At 55.7% G+C, this 17,052-nt stretch overlaps 5 protein-coding genes across 5 annotated transcripts; 4 read left to right on the plus strand and 1 right to left on the minus strand.

The window, feature by feature from the left end:
- Positions 1-73: 73 nt before the first annotated feature.
- KRP23_14975 (NEDD8-specific protease 1) lies at positions 74-742 on the plus strand (the record flags this gene model as incomplete). Its single annotated transcript, XM_067885862.1, has 1 exon — positions 74-742. The coding sequence occupies one exon, from the start codon at positions 74-76 to the stop codon at positions 740-742; it is 669 nt and encodes a 222-aa protein (XP_067736870.1).
- Positions 743-1,024: 282 nt separating this feature from the next.
- KRP23_14976 (Protein N-terminal amidase) lies at positions 1,025-2,055 on the plus strand (the record flags this gene model as incomplete). Its single annotated transcript, XM_067885863.1, has 4 exons — positions 1,025-1,049; positions 1,103-1,137; positions 1,213-1,278; positions 1,348-2,055. The coding sequence occupies 4 exons, from the start codon at positions 1,025-1,027 to the stop codon at positions 2,053-2,055; spliced, it is 834 nt and encodes a 277-aa protein (XP_067736871.1).
- Positions 2,056-6,747: 4,692 nt separating this feature from the next.
- KRP23_14977 (uncharacterized protein) lies at positions 6,748-8,190 on the plus strand (the record flags this gene model as incomplete). Its single annotated transcript, XM_067885864.1, has 1 exon — positions 6,748-8,190. The coding sequence occupies one exon, from the start codon at positions 6,748-6,750 to the stop codon at positions 8,188-8,190; it is 1,443 nt and encodes a 480-aa protein (XP_067736872.1).
- Positions 8,191-8,316: 126 nt separating this feature from the next.
- On the plus strand, positions 8,317-9,927 carry KRP23_14978 (Dual specificity protein kinase CLK1; the record flags this gene model as incomplete). The annotated part of the gene is made up of 3 exons (XM_067885865.1): positions 8,317-8,411; positions 8,476-8,609; positions 8,678-9,927. The coding sequence occupies 3 exons, from the start codon at positions 8,317-8,319 to the stop codon at positions 9,925-9,927; spliced, it is 1,479 nt and encodes a 492-aa protein (XP_067736873.1).
- Positions 9,928-10,009: 82 nt separating this feature from the next.
- On the minus strand, positions 10,010-12,875 carry KRP23_14979 (Cell division cycle protein 48-like protein; the record flags this gene model as incomplete). Its single annotated transcript, XM_067885866.1, has 6 exons — positions 10,010-10,208; positions 10,291-10,370; positions 10,441-10,778; positions 10,849-10,909; positions 11,001-11,117; positions 11,172-12,875. The coding sequence occupies 6 exons, from the start codon at positions 12,873-12,875 to the stop codon at positions 10,010-10,012; spliced, it is 2,499 nt and encodes an 832-aa protein (XP_067736874.1).
- Positions 12,876-17,052: the final 4,177 nt, after the last annotated feature.

Raw genomic sequence — 17,052 nt, forward strand, 5'->3', positions numbered from 1 at the left:
GACGTAACAAACGTTCTTTTCGTTGGATTGAAAATAACCGACGTTTGATTGAAAAGTGATCCATGGTATCAATATGGCGCAGCAGGTGCTCAACTACCACGACGTACAGCTGTACGAGTCGGACGTAGAGCTGTTCGCGAGTCGCCAGTGGCTTAACGACAACGCACTCAACTTCTACCTGCAGTTCCTGACACAGACGAGCGCGTCCAGCGATGTTTTGCTCATGGACGCGGCCGTGGTCTCGTGTCTGCTGCACCAGTGCGAGGACGAGGACGAATACCAGGACCTGGCCAGAGGCTTGAGGCTGGCGCAGAGACGGCTCTGTATCGTCCCAGTGACCGATAACGACGCGCTGGGCGGAGACTGCAGCCACTGGTCGCTGCTGCTGTTCCAGGACGGCACGTTCCGCCACTTGGACTCGAGCGCTGGGCACAACAAACGCGCGGCCCAGCGGGTGGCGCAGTCCTTCGAGCGGCTGCTCAACGCGGCGGGAAGACACGACGCAGACGGCGCGTCCGACCGAGTGCAAGAGGTGGAGCACGCCCCGCAGCAGCAGAATGGCTACGACTGCGGCATGTACGTGCTGGTGCTGGCTGAGTACTTCTGCCGCCAGCACACGCACACGATGGAGGACAAGGTGACCCTGCAGGAGTATGCAACACCGCAACGCGTGACGGAGCTCCGACTGCAAATGCCCAAACTGATCGAGAGGCTACAACAGACGGAGGCAGGTCGAGGCTAGCAGCAAAGTAATTGCGAGCAAGTCGCTCGGATAATGGAGTTGCCATTACAGTGCTACAACTTCATCTCCCACCAAACCAGAGCCGCAACTTGAGGTGGCAGTGCATCTTACCTCGATCTCTGCAGCAGAACTCTGATGCTTAAGTAAATTCATGTCCACGGCGAAGACCGAACAAGTGCCCTTGGCTGAGGTATTCATTCTCCTTCACAGACATGGTTGCAGCTCCGAAGCACCTTAGTCCTCCGGTAAATTCCGATCAATCTTCATTTCTGAAGCTGAAGCATGCGGGTCGCTATCGTGCAGTATGGTGCGTTGAAGCTTGCGTCCAATGCGCTGCGGCTCACTTGTGTGCTGTTGCAGATCCGCAACTCGGACAGGTCCAGCGCAACATGGAGGTGCGTGGCGTTCAGAATGCACTTGGCCGGCGCTGTCTTGTGACGTGCTTTCTTCCTTTGACTAAATCTTTCCAGTACGTGGATAAAATGGTGGCGTCGCTGTCGAGAGAGGATAAGATCGACGTGTTGATGCTGTCAGAGGTGAGGTGGCTCAAATCGAAGCAGAGATTTGCTGCTACTACATCGTGAAATATTGCGCTGTGTCTGCAGATGGCCTTCACTGGCTACGTGTTCAAGTCCAAGGCTGAGGTGGCTGAAGTGGCGGAGGTGGCAGGCCAAGGACAGACTTTCAACTGGTGCCAGCGTCAAGCGCGTCGTCTGCACTGCATGGTCACTTGTGGCTACGTGGAGAAAGAGGGCGAAGTACTGTACAATTCCATGATGGTCGTGAGTCCTGACGGTGAGCTCGTGTGCAATCCACGCAAGACGTTCCTGTACGAGACCGACAAATCGTGGGCCACGGCGGGAGAAGGTTTCTGCACGTGGCACTGTCCGTGGCTCAACAAGACCATCTCGTTCGGGATCTGCATGGACATCAATCCAGACGACTTTAAGGCCCCGTTCGCTGCTTACGAGTTCGGGTCGCACGCATTGGAACACGAGAGCGATCTGATTCTGTTTGCCTGTGCTTGGAATGATTTTGAGGCGCAGGACATTGAGCCGTACCCCACACTCTCCTACTGGGCACAACGTTTATCTCCGGTCATAGACACGCTAGTCAAAGGCGAGTATGTCAAGCCCAACTGTCACTTCCTGTGCTCGAACCGGATCGGCACCGAGAACGGAACATTCTTCGTTGGCGCGAGTTGTGCTCTCTCGCTCAAGGAGCCTGCTGTGGTCGCACACGCTGGACGCCGCACAGAAGAGTTGCTGCGTGTTGAGATTCCAGACGAGGACGCTGCAACAGACCAGGAGTAGTAGCTGTCCGACAACGGTGCCACATAGATAGCGTGGCATGGTGCTCCAATTGATACTTTACTTATCGATGACGGCCTTGTCCGTTTACAGCACGATTGGGCCAGATCTCAAAAGTTAAACGTCTATCCTCCAGTTTCCACGCTGTCCATAACTGTCCGAGTGCCATCGGTCAAATTAGCAGCGGCATAACAGCTTCAACGTGTAATTTTGCTCGCAATGGATGTTCAAAAGACAACTCTCTCGAACGCGGACATGGCAGTTCGTGACGTCCCCTTCGATCCACGCGCGCGCAGCATGTAGATGGATTTTGCAGCATGTAAGCGTCTTGTCTAGGCGATTCTCAGCGCATGACCTAAATGACGCAACCGAAGGGCCGTACCACTGCAGCAATTCGTCTACAAGCGCCAGCTACTGCAACCTTGGCCATCCACTGCAGGGCCAAAGGCCAAAACCACTGGTGCAAAGGGCCTATAACAGTCGTCGCGACTGGACAAGAGTCAAGTTGAAGAGCTTGACGCGATTTCATCGGAAATGGCGACGTCATCGCCATACACCTACCCTCGATTGATATGATTAAGCAAAGGTGTTTAAATACCAGCATCAATACTCAAGCGGTTGGCGCTTGCTGGGACAACATTGGGCTGAGAGAGCATGTGTATGTGGTTGCTGTGCTGTCAGTTTTGCCATGTTAGCATGTATTGTGCCTTTCAATATTATGCCACGATAATTCTGTCGTAATTTTAGTCTCAGCCTTAATGCTGTCTTCTCCTAGCTAGTTATATGCTTAATTATGGATAGGCAGACCTTGGCGATGGGAGACTGACTGACTAAAGATGGAATAAGCTAACCCCACTCAAATAAGAGAGAAACAGAGCCGATCGGCGGTTGGCTATTCGCCAATATGTATCTACACTGCCTTCTCTCCCCTGATGCCATGATCGAGGGAGTTAGGGCATAATTAGCTCTAAATAGAGATAGGGTGATTAGATAGCAGAGGGAGGACCACAACTACCCATTGTTTGCAAGCTAGCTGTCATCGGTGCTCCATTTTGCGTTGTTCGAGTGCTCGAACATGCCGCATCGGCAAAAGCAACCGGACAACCTAATGTACGAGCAGAACATTTGCAAATGACACACAAGAATTCGTATCCCTCTCAGCGACAGTTAGCAGAGAAAGTCAAGCGCGAGCCCACACTGTTTAAGACTATCTTACTGGCGAGATAAACTGACACTCCACATGCACAAAACTTAGCGCAGTTCACTTGAAACTAAGCGCACGGCCTCAGCAGCACCACCAAAGGAATCATTGATTCACAGGCGCTATAGTTTCCTTGTATTCAGTAGCTCGACGCCATTTCCCAAGTTGTCATGTCCCACAAAAATCTCTAAGAGAAGAGGCTGTTTGTGCGTACTCTCCAGTACGTCCTGGCCGAATCTCAGCAACGGCTGAGCTCCCTCGAACAATCCGTACGCGAGCGTGTAGCTGAGTGTCTGGGGGTGTCAGAGAGCACCGTTGCGCGTGTGGCGAAGCGGAATCACGAAAATTGCTGTCGCGATCCCAGGCTTACCAGCGGTACGCCCGGACTGCCGACTATCGGAGGGGGTACTCCGTTGATCAGGCGTGATCGGAACCTTGTAGTCACTTTGTGTACCCGACGGCGGGGCGGGATACGCTCTTCCGGTGTTCACTGAAGGCGTCAGTGGTGATCAAGGTGGAATGGGGAGCTGGACTGCTCTTTCCGGGGAAGGGGGGGGGGGGTCCTTGGGTGTGTTCCTTTACATGCTTGCCGCCTCCTCTGGCGGGGTCTTCTTGGGTGGAGCAAGTGGTTGCGCACCTGACCAAGAGATCCAGGGGCTTCCGTGTAGTTACCGTTTGCGTCGAGGTGAGTCCGAAGTCGTCAGGAGGACCAATATACTTCCCAGCCTGGAATCAACGAACACCACTTGTGTCTTACAAGGGAAATATCTTTCTCTCTCACTTATGCATCTTAGCTTCCTATCCTCCCTCTCCCTATTGGATTATTTTATTAATCCCCCAAGGTACGTTCTACTGGCTCTCACTCCAGGATGATTGAGGTTGTACCACCAAAGTGGCATGCCACGATCGCCATGTGTGATCGGGATCGCGAACGTAGTCGTGATCACATCCATGATCGCGATCGTACATCGAAATGATTGCACCATATCACATACCGGCCCAAACCAATAAAACTGATAGCACAGTTGTACTCATCGGGCCTCCATACCCCTACCCCTCAGGTTCAATCTATCTAATCCCTCCAAAGTCGGCCTTCATCAAATTCCGATCATGCGTCCCGTCCAAACCTAACCCACCGTTAGTCCATCACGAAAATACCCAGCACCCACTACACCACACGCGTGGGGTGGCTTCAGGAACGCACACGGTGCCGATGTTGTGGAGAAGTGACCAGAAGTTTTTGGAGATGGATTTATCGTGTCCGACCAGGTGATTGGTCGATGGGTACGGATGGATGGCTTTGGATCTGAGATGGGCGGCATCAACGGTCGGACGACCGGATGGTGAATGCGAAGACCATCATTCCGATCTTGGCAGATTTGATCGTGGTACCACATGTTGGGTACATGAGTTCAGATCAACCGATCAGATCAACATGGGTTCCGATCGACCGATCAGATTGACATGGGTACAAATCAGCCGATCAGATCAGCACGTACCACAAATACCGGCACATCGGAGGTCCAAGAATGTCAGCAATCATGAGATACGCAAGAGATATGGGGGATAGGCACGTAGTTCTTAATGGATAAACAGAAAGAGATTTTCCTTGTAGCACGCAAGTGGTCTTCCGAATTCCGGGGAAGGAAGTATATTGGCCTACCCGACGACCGGACAACCACCCGAAGTGACTCAAGCGAGAACGCGGAAGCCCCTGGATAGCTTGGCCAGGTGCGCTCCCCTTCTCCCTCCAACTCATCAAGACCCCGCCATAGGAGGCGGCAAGCATCGAAAAGGACCCCTTAAAGGACTCACCCCGTGATCGATCACACACGATCGACACCCGAACCGACTGCTGCGTGAAGCATATCCGCGTGGCAGCCAACCACCCTCCATACCTGAAGGGCCCTCAAGCCCCAGTTCTGCCCTGTTCACCACTGACTTCCCTCGCGTGAGTACCGGAAGAGCGTAACCCGCCCAAGCCGTCGGGTACACAAGGTGAGCTGTAAGGTCAAGATCCGCCGGATCAACGGAGTACCCCCTCCGACAGTCGGCAGTCCGGGCAACCGTTGGTGAGTTGCGATCGCGTCAGCAATTTCGTGATCCCGCTCCACCACAATGTCTTTGTTGGTCCTGCACCCCAACGAGGTCGCCCGCCCAGGTCCGTAATCGCAACTTATCACGATTATATTACGGATGTAATAGAAAAAAAAACATAATCTATCGGGAAAAAACGACAACTGCAAGAGCCATCTGTATGGTCATAAAAGATCTGACAGGGGTAGCCATTCCAGAGAGGACCATGCGTGACGAGTTGACGTACATGGAAGTCAGCTACATTCGCGGCAGCTGGCGGGATCCAAGGGCTAAATCTAAAGCCATGAGATGCTGTATAAGTTCCCCGATCATCCCGTGATGCAGCCGATCAAGATGATGTGGGAGGCGCTTAAGAACAGGATCGTCATGGATCCACCGTCGTCTGCTGTAGACTTGGGGGAGACGATCTTGACTAGCTTGCAGGTCATCACGTCACGTAAGTGGTTGGGCGCGTACAAGAAGGTGCGTTAGCAAGAGAAAGCTTACATGGAACTCGCGCCTCCGCCACAGTCGACACCAGCACCATCCGTCTAGGAGCTGCAGCACCTGGCCTCCTCTGAACATGTCGTAAGCATGGAAACGACGGGAGGCAGCGTGGAAACGACCGAGAAGTACGACATTCCGTTCTAAATACTACATTCTAGAGGATATCAAATGTCGTTTCGTTGCGTTTTTGTAGAAGTTGTAAATATTACCGGTGGAGTATCATCAATAAGCAGCTGTTTGTACATTGCAGCCATCGGTTTGTCCCAGCATCGCTCGTTTCGAGTACACAAGTTTTTCACTTAAGTGTATTGATCTTGAATCTTAACTCACAGAAGAATTCATTAGTTCAGTTAATAGAGAAGACGCTGAGCTTTGTGGTGATTCCAAGCTTCTTACTAGTCTGACCAGTCGATCGTGAGATTTAAGGTCTTAAAGTTCGTGTGTCACTTCATCTCGTCAGTCTGATTTGCTTACATATTCCTGTTGGGAGGGCAGCCCAGATTTGCTTACATATTCCTGTTGGGAGGGCATCCTAAGATATGGGTACTACTACTGAGAGGTGTGACGTCGCTCATTTTTTGTGTATTTTATGTTCTCGACCACATTTATGAGTCCCTATTCACTTGTGTTCACTAAGGTGGACTTATATATTGCGTTCACTATGATGTCATTTCACTTGCGTTCACTATGCTGTCGACGTCACGATCCGCGAAGTTGCATCGTGACAGTAGGCGTGTCACGATCGCGGTTGGGCTCCGCGACCTACGGTACGCTCGTCATTAGTATTTTCGCGATCGACGCGCCACGCCCGCCGACCAGCTCAAAGGGCTCGCAAAGGCAAGGTAAGCAGCGCGCCAGCTCTCAGACAGGAACGGCAAGCAGCATCTCGGCAGCACCAGGCTGACGCCCGGATGCGTGTGAAGAAGCTGAGCTCGAACCGGCGCCACAAATCAGGGGAGGACGAGGCGGCCATCGGCGTCGCGGCGGGCGGAGACAGCGAGCAGCGCAAGTGGGTAAGCCCCAGCAAGACTACGCGCGGTGCAGCGGCCAGCGGTAGTAACAGTGGCGGCAGCAGCCCCACGGACGTGCAGCAGCAGCAGCATTCGAGCGAACACTCGCCGCCGCAGCTCCAGCCCAGCAGCAGCTCAGACGTTTTCGCCCACCGCGGCGCCGGAGGAGTCGCTACCATGCCTGCGGCCGATGTCTCCATGCAGGAGAACGAGGCGGACGAGACCCCCATGCGCAGAGCCATGACACACAAGATTGAGGAGACCCTGCGCGCGCTCAAGCCCCACGCGCCCGAGAAGGTGCTGGCACGGCTGCCCGCGTTGGCCAGGCACATGGAGAAGGCGCTGTTCAAGCTGGCGCAGAACGAGGCCGAGTACTGCGACCCCACGACGCTGCGGCTGCGCATCGCACGCATCCAGGAGAATAGTGCCAAGCGGTTGCTGGCCCAGCAACAGTCGCCTGAGCAGAGCAGCAACGCCAATGCCGGCGCCTTGCAGGCGCTCAAACCACTGACGGAAGAACAGGCCCGCATCGTCTTCCAGCACTTGCAGTCGTGGCGCCAGAAGCTCGTCAACATGTACGGCGTGGCGCCGTGGGATATCCTGCCCAACCCGATGCTCGCCAAGGTGGCACTGTACTTGCCATCCAGCGACCACGAACTCGCCGTGTGCGGCATGGAAGAGGAGCAGGTTGCGCGTTTCGGCTCATCGCTGCTGCAGGAGCTGCAGAGGCTGCGAAGCCCCGCAGCCCCAACGAAACCCGCCAACCGACTGATCAAGGCCAAGCAGCCTCGCAAAGTAAGCCCTGGCAAGCGCGGCTCGTCCGAGGCGCTACTTGCCGGCAGCAATAAGAAGCGGAAGAACGGCGAAGCTGCGCGGATAGCACCGGCGGCGCCGACGGGCCCAACGTTTAACGGCTCGTCGCTCATGGCGCCGACGCCGATGCTGCCAGCCGTGGTCTCGCTCCCCACGTTGCTCCCAACGGTCTCCATGATTCCGGGAGGCGTCACTGGTGCTGGTGCTGCTAGCACTACTGCAGTGACGCGACTATCTCCGGCCCCGGTCACCCAGCAGCCGTTCTTCGCGCGGTTGCAGCCCCAGCAGCAACAACAGCCCCAACAACAGCAGCAACAACAGGGGTCTCCTGCGCAGGAGAACCACATGCACCTGCTGGTCCAAGGCGCGGGCCAGTTGAGCAAGCAGCCGAACGCCAAGAGCCCGGAGACGTACGAGCAGGAGCTGCAGTCGCTGCGGTGGATGCTGCACCAGGCGCACGAGGACAAGGCGCAGCTCGAGAGCGAAGTCCACCGCCTGCGCAATCAGCTGCAGCAGCACATGACCAAGTGAAAGCAGTATTTAAATTTTGTGTGTGTCTCTCCTTCGCGAACGACGAGGACAAGTGTAGACGGATAAGCCAGCGAAAATATAATGTCAACCTACCTCATTTGGCGCCATTTTGACCAAGAGAGAGCGATGCAGACGCTCGTGGAAGGCCAGACGCTGCTGCGCGACGGCCGCTACCGCTTCCTGCGTCGCATCGGCAGCGGCACCTTCGCCGTCATCATGCGGTGCGTGTCCAGAGCTCCACCGCCGCGTTCTTGCGCCCTACTGACCCCCTCCTCGTCTTGCTAGAGCGCTGGACGTGCAGCAGCAGCGCCACGTGGCCATCAAGTGCGTGCGGCAGCGAGAACTCAACGCGCTGGGCGAGCGAGAAGCCGATGTGTTGCGCCGCGCGAACGTTCGAGACGCGGACGGCGCCTGTGCCGGTGCGTCGGTGCCAAAGTCTCCGTTAATTCACTACCTTCTTGTCTGACGTTGCACGTCCTGCTGCCAGTGGTGCGACTGCTGGAGACGTTCGAGGAGCACGGCCACTTCTGCCTCGTGCTGGAGCTGCTGGGGGCTCCTGTGCTTGACGTGGCTCGCTGGGGGCCGTGGCGCCACGCGCCGCCGGGTGGAGCGCGAGCCCCCAATCGGACGCTGATGCTCGTCAAGTTCAAGGCGAGACGATCGTTGCTGCCTTCTGCTGCCCCTGGGATCCAGTCGCCGGAAGGGTGGAGACACGAGACGGACGCTGTGGGAGACGCAGCCGCTCCTCTCTCCTTGGTGGACGTGCGGCAGATGGCAGTGCATCTCTGCGGCGCGCTCGCCTTCCTCCACGACCAAGGACTTGTCCACGCCGACGTCAAGCCTGAGAACGTCGTGCGTTCAAGTGCGGAGGCCCCGCTGGGAGCATCAACATCCTCGCTGCTGTGCTCGTCGCCCGTCAAGCTGGTGGACTTTGGGAACTGCCTGGACGAGAGCGAGCTCACGGCGGCTGCTGAAGAGCAGGCGACTGGAGGCTTCGATGTGCAGACAGTCACATATCGCGCTCCAGAGGTGGCTGCCGGTCTGCTACTTTGCTCGGCCATGGACATGTGGTCGCTGGGCTGCTTGCTGTTAGAGTGCGCCTCGGGTAAGCCGCTGTTCACGCTGCCCCCGTTGGGAGCATCAGTGCAGGAGCGAGCTGATGTCACAAAGCTCGAGAACGACGATCTCTTGCAGCAGATTGAGTGCGTGGTGACGGATGGGGTGGCGCTGGACGCTACGTGCCCCCCATACCGATCGGCTGCACGCTACGGGGAGAAGGTGTCTACAAAGAGCAAGAGTCGTAACGATCACGAGACGCAGGAGAAGTCGATTTCTCTCCAGGCACGACTAGAAGCTGCTGCGCCGGGGGATCACCAGTTCCATGCCTTCATCTACAGTCTACTGGACGTGAACCCCGCGACTCGGGTCACGGCGAAGCGGGCGCTATTCCATCCCTTCCTGCAAGCCTTCTTCCCCTTTGGCACTGTGTTTGGCCAGTCAAATACTCGCAGAGTTGATGCAGACCGTGAGTCTGTTCTCTCCACAAGGCTATCCGGCACAAAGCGTAAGGCGCGACGATCCGGAGCTCACGAAGAAGAGGTTCAAGAACACTCCGGTCGACTACGAAAGAAACAGGCAGCCGAGAGAGCAGCTTCGGCTCGCAGCAAGGACTTGCGTCAGGTGCTCAAACTCATACCGCGTGGTGCGCCTGGACGCCCTTCGCTTTCGCCTCGCTGACACCTGAACATCGGTCGCTATTGAAGATCTATATCATTGCCGCTTGTTACGTGGAATCAGCGACACCCGGTGCATGGTGGCATTACGGCGTGGGAGTTGTCATTGAATCCGGGTTTACTTTCGCCGGGGTTGTGTACGTTGGGGTTGCTTCAGCTCGCTGATCCCATGCAGCTTCAAAGTGTCGTAGATGGACAGTCTTCGCCTCTATATCTTCGCGAAGTGCGCGGAATGCGGCCTCCTTGCAGATTGCCGCAATGTCCGCGCCAGTGAAGGTCCGAGAGCTGCCAACAGCAAGAACAAGGAAGGCTTGTCAGTTAATCGTGTGGGGTTTCATGATAAAGCAGCGAGAAAGTCCTTGAATACCGTCTAGATCGCCCAGCAAGTGCCTTGATCTCCACATCGGCAGCGAGCGGCATTTTTCTGGTGTACAGGGCGAGGATGTCCTACGTTCATGCACATACAGAACGCTGTTAAATTGATCCAATACGTTAGACTTCTGCATGTGTTGCGTACCTGGATGTCTTCTTGAGTAGGAAACCCGAGCTCCACGGTCTTATCAATCCGCCCTGGTCGAATGAGAGCAGCATCGAGAGCATCTTTCCGATTTGTAGCAGCCACTACGAGGATACCGCCGCTGTCCGCTACAGATGGTCTCTTAGCATGTGAGACGGATGACGCGGTTACTCGCTGCGAGCCCACGCCATCCATTTCGTTGAGGAAGGTAGAAAGCACTCGCGCGTAGACTCCACCGCCACTGCTGCCTCCGTCGCCCTCTCCGAACGAGCGCTTGTGCGCGATTGAATCAAATTCATCGAAGAACAAAAGGCAGGGCGCTGCTGCACGTGCTCGGGCTGCACAAAATGAAGCTGTTAGAAGGCAGTCGTTACCGATAAAGTGCTTAGACTGTGGACTGCTACGTACCAAAAAGCTCGCGAACTGCTTTCTCACTGTCACCGAAATATTTAGAGAGTAGCTCCGATGACTGCAGCCAAGCAAACATACAACCGGATTAGTGCTACAAACTCAATGTTGATACGCACACGAAAGACCTCATTAAGCCACGAGACGCTTACCTTTACAGAAACAAAGTTCACCTGGGCTTGAGTTGCTAGTGTCTGCACAAGTAGGGTTTTGCCGCAACCTGACGGGCCCGAAAGCAAGATGCCCGACGCGTTGGAAATCCCCAGGCGCTGCAAAATATTATCGTTAAAACTATATCCGTATAGTCAAGGTAGTGTACGTACGTTCATCGCAGCAGTTGGGTGGAATTTCCATGACACGAAGTCAAAAAGCTGCTTCTGAACGGCAGCATAGCCAGCAAACACGAGTTTCCCGTCCACCGATGCTCCAGGTGATGCCACGTTCAGCTCCCGAAGTTGTGATGGTTTGACCTGTTGTTGGGCGTGCAACAGCTCGGTCCATCCGACTGACGCTGCGTTGCCATCGTCGTTTGATGCAGCATGCGCTTGGGCAGCCGCGTTTCGACAGATCCGCACGAGGTCTTTCGCCACATAACCTCCAGTGAGGACTGCCAGGCGCGAGGCCAGGCTTGCTGCATTGTCATCAGCTGAACCGCCTTCATCGCTCCGCAGAGGCAGCCCACTGAGGTGTCGTCGCAAGATCTCACGCCTTGACTCCTCAGTGGGGACGACCAAATCTAAAACCTTGCCGAATCGCCCCGTCCGCTTGACAGCAAGAGGCATGTTCGAGTCTGCACTAACGGTCGTTCCGACAACAGCAAGCCGTGCATTACGCGAGCTGAGCTCGTCAACCAACCGCAGTAGGGCGCTGCCCAACTGTGGGAGCTGTGTATCGGAGCCGTCAGCAACCTGGCCGTCCGCAGATTGAAAAAGCACGTCCATGTCATCGATGAGCACCACTCCAACGAAAGGTGACGAGGTGGGTGCTGTCTCAAGCTCACTTAGAGAACCCAACTCCGGAAACCTCTGCTCCAGCTCGTGAGTCAAATACTCGTACGCTGTGGGGAATGCTGGGCTTTCAGTTCCCATAAGCAGCGACATACTATCCACCCGCCACGTGCCAATTTTCTCTCGCACCAGTTCGTGCTGCAGTGCAACCAGCGCTAATGACTTTCCTACGCCATTCACCCCCGAGACCAGAACTCCGTGCGAGCCAATGTGCTCCATCTCCACACCGTCATCAAGACTCTGCTGTCCACGCTTCAAAACCAGTGCGAGGTTGAGCAGTGCGTCTTGCACAAAAGCTGTGTACCCTGCAAAGCCAGTCTGCCACAGTCGCTCGCTCAGCTCGCTTTCATACGACACTCCCTCCTCCTGAATGCTGAGTGCCGCCACCTGCTCCGTGAGCTCTGCCTGTCCATCCCTTTCCACTTCGTCATCGCTCCACCCTTTGACGAAAACCTGCGTAGTCTCCTGTCCAATGTTCTCCACTGTATCGATCCTGAACACGAACGTGTCCCCCAGCAGCTTTACAGGCACAAGCTGCCCTTCTTGGGGCGCACGGAGCATCCCTGTAGCACGCAGCTGGCGACGAACGAGTCCTTCCAGGTCGATTTGCCGCTGCCGGATGCTCTCGGGCAGTAAATTCGCGCGAGAGGCGCCCAACTGCAGGTCAACGCTGTCGTTTCCTGAGGACGGGGACTTGGTCTGCACACTGAGCGCCAGTCGCCAGTTCGCCGCATCTGTAGCGGTTGCGACCTTCTCCAGTGTCGCGAGCGCGTCCTCCAACTGCCCGCAGACGTCCAATACCCATGGATGCAGCTGGACACGCCCACCAGCGAGCCCAGCGGACGACTGGCGGTCGATGACGCACTCCAGCAGCACATTCGAGCGCGAAGACGACGCGAACTGCACGCACACCAGATCCAGCTGCTGGACGCAATGCAGCGCGGCATCCTCGCACGGGATCAGGATCTGGTGCGGCTGCAGGAGCGCGCCAGCGCCATCGCCGCTGCTCGCCTTCGGCATATCCTTCAATAGTCGAAAAGCTGTCAAAAGGCGTGTGCTTGCGAACACTTTTACGTTAAATGGAAATCGACACTCGAGGCAACACCTCAACAGTAGCCTCCCTACTGACATGTTGATGTTTGTATTGAAAATCACCTATCCCTATAAAATATGCACTGTGGAGCGTTGATTCGGTACAAGGAAGCAATATCTATAGATTAGGAGTTTGTAGGAGCGGAGCTCGGAAACTTCCTTGTGCCCAAACATATTTGACCGTTGTTTTGTAGCGTATAGCACTTGTTGTGGCGTGAGAGAGCGGCGTCCCCAGTGGATTTTTTCTTTGAGATGTGGTAAGGCGGTTTCTTGTGCCACAAACTGAGCTTTCGCGTCAAACTCGCGAAGGCCTAGTGCAACGGCTAGGCGTCCGACTTGCACTTCGTCCAGCGGTTGGAGCGGTTCGGTTCCCCTCGGCTTCTCTCGCCAGTCGTTCTGTACGACTGACCGACCTTGGCGTCACCATGTGAGAGTCTTGGAAATACGTCGAGGTCGCACCTTTGGCCGAAAATATTCCGGCCTCGGTCGACTCTCTAGGGCGTCTTCCAGGGGTCAATGGCAACGGAATCATGGACGGGTCGACCGGATCCGATGCGTGGCGGACATTCGGTGGACGGCTGACTCCTGCCTCGGTCACCCCGAAGGCTGACCGAAGCTTCTGCTTCCACTTGCGGAGCGCCGTAGCGGCGTCCTCGGGTGCCCGTGCTCGGAGGTCTGCTTCCGACGGAAACACTTGGGGTTCACATCCCATAGCGCGTAGGAGTTGCACCGTGTCCTCGGCCACCTGCCGAGTACTCCACGACTCCACGGGCACAGTTAATTCGCCACCGAGTTCCATCCAGATGGAACCTCTGGGGCGAAGGATCGCATCCAATTGCTCTTCACCTTCATGAGTTCTAGGTATCGGCCCAGAACTCGGTTGGCGGCCGGGGTGTCTCCGTTAAGAGAAGGCAGGCCGCCATTCGGCCGAGAATTCGCATCCTCGGCCATCACCGACGATCGCTTTTCGTCGGACCCATCTTCGCCGTAGCTGTGGGCTGGTTCGGGACCAGCCACTTCGTTCAACTCTTCGGTGAGGTTTCGCGCAAGCGACTTCATCCCTCCGCTGGGTCCTGCAGACACTGCAGCGGCTTCCGAAAGCTCGGGCATTGCTGCCTTCTCTTCCAGGTCATCTTCTTCATCATCTTCCTTGGCGTCAGAATAGTCCATCGGCTCATCAAAACTGTAGCGGGGCTACACAGTCGGTTCACCTCCTACCTTAGTGCAACATGCACTAATGGATACATTCAGGTGACCACTCCACAGGGTGGTCCACATTCATAGCAAAAGCATATGACTGGTAGAAAGTAACACCTTTCTACCAATGAGAGTCATTCAATAGATAGGGGTTCTGCCAGCCATCCAATGGCAGAACCTCTCATTAGAAATATCAGTTTTAGGAGGAAACCCAATTTACAATCAATACAGTTCTCATTTGGCACCAAAGCTATCGTTCGGTTCCTTTATCTAGGTTTAAGTATACTTGCGGATACAAGTATACTAAACTTAAGTAAATTACTCCTACGCTTCCTCATACACGTGCGCACACGTGTAAGCTTAAGTAGTGGGTCTAAGCAGACCCATTAAACCTGGTAGCACTTTGTAGTCCGTCCAACGACCGACTAACACGTTCGTATGGAATACGAACGCGGGACTGAGAACCTGCCCTCGGACAGTAACATGTCCGTGGGTAGCCCAAACACGTCTGCAACGCATGTTGCGCGTGCAGACTGCCCCCACCTGTCGGAACCAGAGTGGGAGGCCCTCCAACGACTGTCAACAGTCATTGGGGAAGCGGCGGTAGCAACGATGTTGCGAACGCTATCACCGACGGAGCAACACAGTGTTGCTCTGGGTTTCATCGTGAAGGAACAGCGTGAAACCGCTGCTCGAACTTTGGTGTCGCCATCGGCCACACCGCGCGTGGAGTCATTGAAACTCCACGTAAGCAGCTACGTTGGAAGAGAGAGCGAACCTCTCCTCCGTTGGCTTGTCGAGGTCGACACTGCCATTGCGGCTCGACGTATCGTCGACCCGTTGCTGAAGGTTGCGTTCGCCATGTCATGTCTTGGCGGACGAGCGAGGAGTTGGGCGTACGGACGCCGACTCACAGACCCTACGTGCTTCAGCACGTACGAAGAGTTCAAGGAGGAGCTCAAACTAGCGTTTGAGCCCCCGCAGAACGAGTTCCGATCGAGGGCGGAGTTCCTCGATCTGCAACAGGGAAAGCATGACGTGCATGCTTACGCCCAAAGGGCACGGTACTTGGTCTCGAACATCGTGACCAACCCGATTGACGAGGCGACAAAGGTCGTCACGTTCATGAAGGGCCTTAGAGATGGGCCTGTGAAGACCTATCTCTTCCGAGAGTATCCAAATACTCTCGAGGCTGCAATTGCGCTCGCAATGCAAGAAGAGTTTAGCCTGCGGCAGGCTAAACTGCATGTGAACGCCCCGCGGCTGATGCCACGACCGGTGGTAAGGCCGTCGGGAGGTCCCGAACCAATGGACCTCTCGAGTGCGACCGCTGCTGGTTCCCAGCAGCGTCGTGGATCAACGAATGTGCGTTGTTTCCGCTGCGGAAACATCGGTCACTATGCCCGCGAGTGCACAGCACCTGTGCACGCGGCGAGGAGCCGTCGTGGCGATACTGGGTATCGTCACGGGCAATAAAAAAAACTAAAGGGACCAGCAGGGCGCGGGGCGCCCTGCTGGTGATGCGATCGAGCGTGTCGACATCGGACACGCTGCAATGAAGATCGCTGCCCCCAGTGAGAGTCAATCTCACTGCAAGAAACAAGATGACAAGCCGAACCTTGTCATCCTGAAGGTAAGCTCGAAGAGAGAGAAGTCTCTTCGTGCTGTAGTGGACTGTGGTGCGTCAAACAACTTTGTTCGACTGCAGAGCCTTCCAAGGCTTGACTTCGAGGAGGTGAAACACCTCGAAGTCTATTGGAAGTGAGACTAGCAACGGGTGTCGTTGTTAGAACCGAGAAGCGAATCGTACGTGTACGCTTCTCGTATCAAGAGAAGAAGTTCGTCGACGAGCCTATCGTCCTGGAACTGGACGATAAGTTCGATATGGTGTTGGGCATGCCGTGGCTTGCACGGCATGATCCGGTGATCGACTGGATGAAGCGCACGATCGTGCGCTTCGGGAGCAGCAGCAGCGCGACAGAGAGCGATGGCCCTGTCGGCGCAGCACATGCACCACGTGGTGCATGCGGCCCTCCATCAGAGACAGCGCGGAATGCGGCTGTCTCCGGTCACCCCAAGCGAACGCCAACGACTGTGAGAGTCGTTGGAAGAAGATGTGAACCGAATCAGCAGGGCCTGATTCAATCGGATTCGAGAGGGTCTCGAAGCGTCCGGGGCGACGCAGTCGTGTCGACAGATAATGTCGACACACAATTTGTCGAAAGACACTCCGCCGTTAGGCGTCGAGGTAAAGAAGACGCGTCGGCTCTGGGAGCCGACGCTGCAAGCAGTGCGGACGGTTGCAAACGTTTTTGCACCGGAAATGCTTGCGAGCTCGCGTGCAGCCGGACTGCACGACGAAGCGGTGCGCGATCAAGCCGGGCTTGAACGCGTGCGCCCGCGGGTAAAACCCGCCGGCGAATACAAGGAACAACTGTCCACGGCCGGGCCTGGACAAGAAGAAACTCGCGGAGCCGGGCTCCGCACGAGAAGTGAACGGCGCAAGCGAGAAAAGCTGCGCAAGTCTCGGTCAGGGACCGAGACGCTCAAAGCAGTGTCTGCCGGGCAGACACAGGAATTGGAGACGACCATCGAGACACTGAGTGTCTTGACGCGTACAAGTATTGGTCTCCAATACAAGAAGATGAGGCTGGATAATCCTCCGACGTTAGCGTCGGAGTTGATGTCGCTCCCAGTCACAAGCTGGAAGCGTTTCGCTCGCGACCTGCACGATGGACGCATCGAGCAGATCTGCATCCTCTCGGACGTCGAGAGGATGACGTGTGAAGCAGAAGAGCTGAATCAGCTCATCCCTGAGGGCGCGGACGCCCTCAGCGCGAAGTCGAAGAAGGAACGCTTCGACGAGCAAGGCTGGGACTCGCTCAAGGCGAGCCCCTTTTACAAGGTC

The sequence above is a fragment of the Phytophthora ramorum genome (genome assembly GCF_020800215.1).
Source record: "Phytophthora ramorum isolate Pr-102 chromosome Unknown Phyram_PR-102_s0024, whole genome shotgun sequence".
Classification (NCBI taxonomy): domain Eukaryota; phylum Oomycota; class Peronosporomycetes; order Peronosporales; family Peronosporaceae; genus Phytophthora; species Phytophthora ramorum.